This window comes from Arachis stenosperma, chromosome 3 (assembly GCF_014773155.1).
Source record: "Arachis stenosperma cultivar V10309 chromosome 3, arast.V10309.gnm1.PFL2, whole genome shotgun sequence".
NCBI lineage: Eukaryota > Viridiplantae > Streptophyta > Magnoliopsida > Fabales > Fabaceae > Arachis > Arachis stenosperma.
In genome coordinates, this window is record NC_080379.1 from 31,172,834 (window position 1) to 31,177,801 (window position 4,968).

The following is a 4,968-nucleotide window of genomic DNA, read 5'->3' on the forward strand; positions in this document are numbered from 1 at the left end:
TAAAGTTTCCTTACCATTTACTATTCATGTTTCTCATCTAAAACCCCAAAATAACTCACAACCAATAACAAGACACTTTGTTGTAAGTCCTAGGGAGAACGACCCGAGGTTTAAATACTTCGGTTTATAGATTTTAGGGGTTTGTACTTGTGACAAACAAATTTTTGTATGAAAGGATTAGCGATTGGTTTAGAGACTATACTTGCAACGAGAATTCATTTGTGAAATTCTAAACCGTCAAAAATCCAGTCGTCACACGTACACCTGTCAGTCAAGACGCTGGTTGGTGCAACATGAAAGCACGTAGCGACATGGGAGTCGCTCGACCTGGAAATGGCCACAGTCGCAGTGTCGTTGCGCAAGGTTACCAGTGTAAATGGTACCATCTTGCATTTCGCAAACCTCAAACATCTCGTTGCGCCTGTCGAACCGGTCGACCACAATGTTTCTTGCACGTCGGAAGCTTTCTTCAACTCTCTTCGTTGAAAATTCTGAATACGTGAATCCGTTGCAAAGACGCTCATGAGCCTCAGTATTCTTCCGAGTAAACAACTCATTCAACCGATAGAAAGTTGACCGGACAAAGGCAGTCACAGGAAGGTTGCGTGTACCCTTCAGGACAGAATTTATGCACTCTACCAAGTTTGTCGTCATATGTCCCCAACGATGACCACCATCGAATGCCAACACCCATCTCTCAACACCGATCTCATCGCACCATTGAATATATGCCTCACCTGCTCTTTAAGCCTTTGGTAGTTTTTGTTGTACTCCTGCTCCGTCCTAGAATAGCCTGTTGAACAAACTATTTAATCATAAGCAGATGCCATAAATTTACTATGAATAGAACCATAACAGCGAGTTGAAATACCTGTGTTCACCACAATTTTATGCAAATATGGAGCCTTAAACCTCCTTAAGAAGTTGGACCCGATGTGCCTGATACAGTACATGTGACACGCCCTTGGTGGTGACCATGCACCGTTACTGCGAGCTATTGGAGCGTCGATGGAGGTATGGCGGTCAGAAATAATACCCACACCATCAATGGTAACAACATATCTCCGCAAATTGGTTAGAAAAAACTCCCATGCGTCTGTCGTCTCGCCCTCGACTATCGCAAATGCAATAGGCACAATGTTTTGATTCCCATCTTGTGCAACCGCTACCAGAAGTACACCTTTATATTTTTCGTACAGGTGCGTGCCATCAACTTGCACTAGTGGCTTGCAGTGTCTGAATGCTACAATACATGAATAGAAGCTCCAAAAAATGCGGTGCAGAACTCTTACACCTTGAACCTCCTCACTCTCACGGTAAATGGGGAGTGTTTTGATTTGAACACGAGACCTTGACATCTTCACCGTCATTGCTTTCAACCATACTGACAGAGCCTGGTAAGAAACTTCCCAATCACCGAAAACCTTGGCAACAACTTTCTGCTTTGCCAACCAAGCCTTGCGGTAACTCACAGTGTAGTTGAACCTTGATTGAACTTCTGCAATAACAGACTTCACCTTTATCGAGGGGTCTGATTCGACCAACGGCCTAATGGCATCCGCAATTGTGTCCGAATCCAACTTGGCATGATCTTGTGAAATCATGCCCACGGTACACGTGTACTTGTCATTGTATCTCCTGATCTCCCAACAAGCTTTCTTTCGAATCAAGCTAGCTCGGATAAGCTAATCGCACAATGCACCATACCCCTTGCATTTCACATAGAATGTCTGCGGCTCAGACTCATACACAATATAATCAACTCCTCTAGACATAGTGTAGTTTTTTATTGCAGATATCACTGACTCTCTCGAACCAAATTTCATTCCAACACTAAATTCGCCATCTTCCGCCGCAGCGTTGCCTTCACCTACGACATGCGCACCACCATCAGTCAGACAAGGCAAATAAAATAAACACTATAGGAAACTTGAGTTAATAATCATAACATACTCGTATTCGCATACTCAGAGAAAATTTTGGGGCATGCATGGCTTCGAGATCTAGAGTCCGCATAAAAGATGAAACACCAAACGGGTGCTGGCTTACAATCGCATTCGCTTCATTTTGCACCTCCGGATTGTCTGCCAAGTCTCCATCATCGTTTTCATCATCGACTTCATAGTTAGCTTCGAACTCCTCTTCACTGTCATTATTATCTTCTTCCTAATCTATATCCCCGAGCTCATCAACATTGACCTCCTCGCTGACCGCGCCCAACCCTGACTGCTGTTCAAACTCAACGTACAGCTCTATCTTCGGCACGTGAAATCGGGTTTGTTGATAAATACAGAACATCTGCTGCATACTAGCATCATTAGTGATGGACATTAATTAAAACATATTAGCCCACCAAATACTTACACAGGATTTCTGTATAAAAGGTTGCTCACCCTTTTTCAAAATGTGGCTTTGAATGTTATTACAAAGCCCATTTTGTAACTCGACAAAATTCATGGTACATGGAATACCAAATGACAACGGACATTCACAAACAAAAGTCACTCTTTCATGTGTGTGTGGTATAACTTTACCGTTATAATATACTCGCAAATTTATAATATTTTCCATAACTTCAACCTCATCTAATCCGATTTTTTTTGACACACCTAACAGCAAAAAAAAAAAAAACTAAAAACTATAACATATGTATAAGAAAGAAGAGTATGATGAGTAGAAGTGGAGTGAGGCCATTTGGGCGAAGCTTGCTTTGTATTTATAGGCAGGCCTCTTCATTAAAATATTTTTTTCACAAAACGCAACCTGCGTTTTGCATTTCCCAAAAAAAAGCTGACATACAACACAAAACGCAAGCTGCATTTTGTTATTACGAAAAAAAACTAAACCCATCACAAAACGCAGGCGGCTTTTGGGTTAAAACACAATAAAAAATTTGAAAAGCATGCAGAAAACAAAATGCAGCCCACGTTTGTTCCCTTTCTTGAACAAAAAAAAAGGCAAAAAAGAGCCAAAAGGAAAACGTAGCTTACGTTTTAAATTTGACACCATAGCAGAGAAAAATTTCTCTATACATCCATTACATTGAACAATACTAATCTTTGTTCCATAACAAAAAAATGAGCCATAGCATGACATTTATAGGATTTTTTTCTACAACAAAATAAAAAATAATTATTTTTTAAAATTTTATTATTTTATTTTATTTTCTCAAATACGACTTTTTTTGGGATTTAGGACAAGTTTGTCGTACTCTCCGGACTTAACCCGTCGGCGAACTCCATTAATTTTATAGAGTTCGCCTAACCGTGGCGAACTTCACCTCAATTCTCTCCAAAATCAACGAAACACAAATTTTTAAATCATTATCATCGTCTCCAAGGATACATAGGAGTACATAAAAGTACACAAACAACAAACATGAAATTTTCAATATTGCTGGCGACAGTGACAACCATTATCATAATTAACAAGGACTTTTTTGTGTACATAGGAGTACACAAAATACACAAATATACGTGAATAAGCCATATTTAACAAAGATTTTTTTATTATAAATTTAAAAAAACTATTATTTTTTTAATAAAAATATGATTTATTCCTGTGTACTCTTGTATACTTTTATTTACTCTGGAGACAATGATAATAGTTGTCATTGTCCATGTTAAACATATTTTTTGAGAATTTGAAGTAAGTTCACTGGGTCAAGCAAACTCTATAAAAATTATAGAGTTCGCCGATGAAGACGGTGAAACTTGTATAAAAAAAATCGTATTTGAGAAATTAAAATTAAAAAATAGAGTTTGGGAAATTAATTATTTTTTATATTTTAATAAAAATCCAACATTTAAATGATAGGTTAAATATCTTTTTTCATAAAGTTTAAATTTTATTTTAATTTGATTTTTATATAACAAAAATATTGGCTCCTATAATTTTTGTAAGTAGTGGTTTAAATTCCTAATGGTGAGTATAGAGTGGTTACTTGTATTAAAAGTTAAGGAAGGTGGCTGTCAGTTACTCTAATTTGTTTCTAATTTATTTTATTAGTTGTGATTGTTGTAGTTTGTTAAGAGTTTTTACAGTATTTTTAATCTATAAAGTGTGTGTATACATATTGTAGTGGCTTATTGGTTTATTAGTGTGTAATAAAAATCAATCAATATATTTATTCTGTTGACTTTATTTTACTTCTATGTGAGGTCTAAACTCAAGTTTTTGAAGGTGTTTTTTTGCTTTTTTTTTGTCATTAACCTAATAAGATTTTTTGGGTAATTTGAAAGTGAAAGAGAGCAGTCATAAAGTGAGAGAAAAGAAGAAAAATAAAACTTTTGCTTTTACACAGAGCAGTAAATTTCAAACAACAATTTCTTATGTGTTTAACGTTGAATCAGCTTTAAATTGAAACTGCAAGTTTATCTCATCTTGTTCTTTATTCTGGATGGTAGAGATGTTGATTGGAGGTCTATAGTGGGAGAAATTAGTCTCAAGCAGTAGCCTAATTTTGGATATTTTTCATCTTCTTCTTATTCATTTGTAAACTTTGGTGTTTTGGTATTTTGGTTGATTGTATGCACGATTTATGCTTTGTTTAAGACTCTCTTGTACCTCATATTTGATTATAGTGGAGCTATTTTATTGGTCTAGATGACTCCTGATTTTTACCTCTCACATTGAGAGAGTTTTTCACGTTAAAATCTTAGTCTGCTCTTCTTATTGTTTTATTTGATATACTTGCTTGCTCATAATTGCTGCCATATTGTATTGTGAGTGCTTTTATATTATTTTTGTGTTAGACATTTGTGTTGTTTTTGCTGTTGGGCTCTTTCATACTGACATCAGAGTTTGTTGGTATTATTCTAGGCTTGTGATTCTATGAACAATTGAAGTTAATACTAATCTAGTATGATGATCACTTTTAATGGTCCCAATTATGCTTTGTAAAAGTCAAAGATGAAAGATTTGTTTTATGTCAAGAATTTTTATCAACCAGTTTTTGGTACCAAAAAG

The 4,968-nt window shown here is 36.2% G+C and overlaps 1 protein-coding gene across 1 annotated transcript; it reads right to left on the reverse strand.

Moving 5' to 3' along the window:
• Nucleotides 1–650: 650 nt before the first annotated feature.
• LOC130965822 (uncharacterized) lies at nt 651–1,604 on the reverse strand. The gene is made up of 2 exons (XM_057890580.1): nt 872–1,604; nt 651–793 (listed from the first exon to the last, which is right to left on the reverse strand). The coding sequence occupies exons 1-2, from the start codon at nt 1,602–1,604 to the stop codon at nt 651–653; spliced, it is 876 nt and encodes a 291-aa protein (XP_057746563.1).
• Nucleotides 1,605–4,968: the final 3,364 nt, after the last annotated feature.

Bases quoted from the DNA above. Each gene is read 5' to 3' on its own strand.
- LOC130965822 (XM_057890580.1), bottom strand. From the start codon at position 1,604: ATGATTTCACAAGATCATGCCAAGTTGGATTCGGACACAATTGCGGAT. The intron at 794-871 runs GTATTTCAACTC...TTTGTTCAACAG, and splicing joins TAAAATTGTGGTGAACACAG to GCTATTCTAGGACGGAGCAG.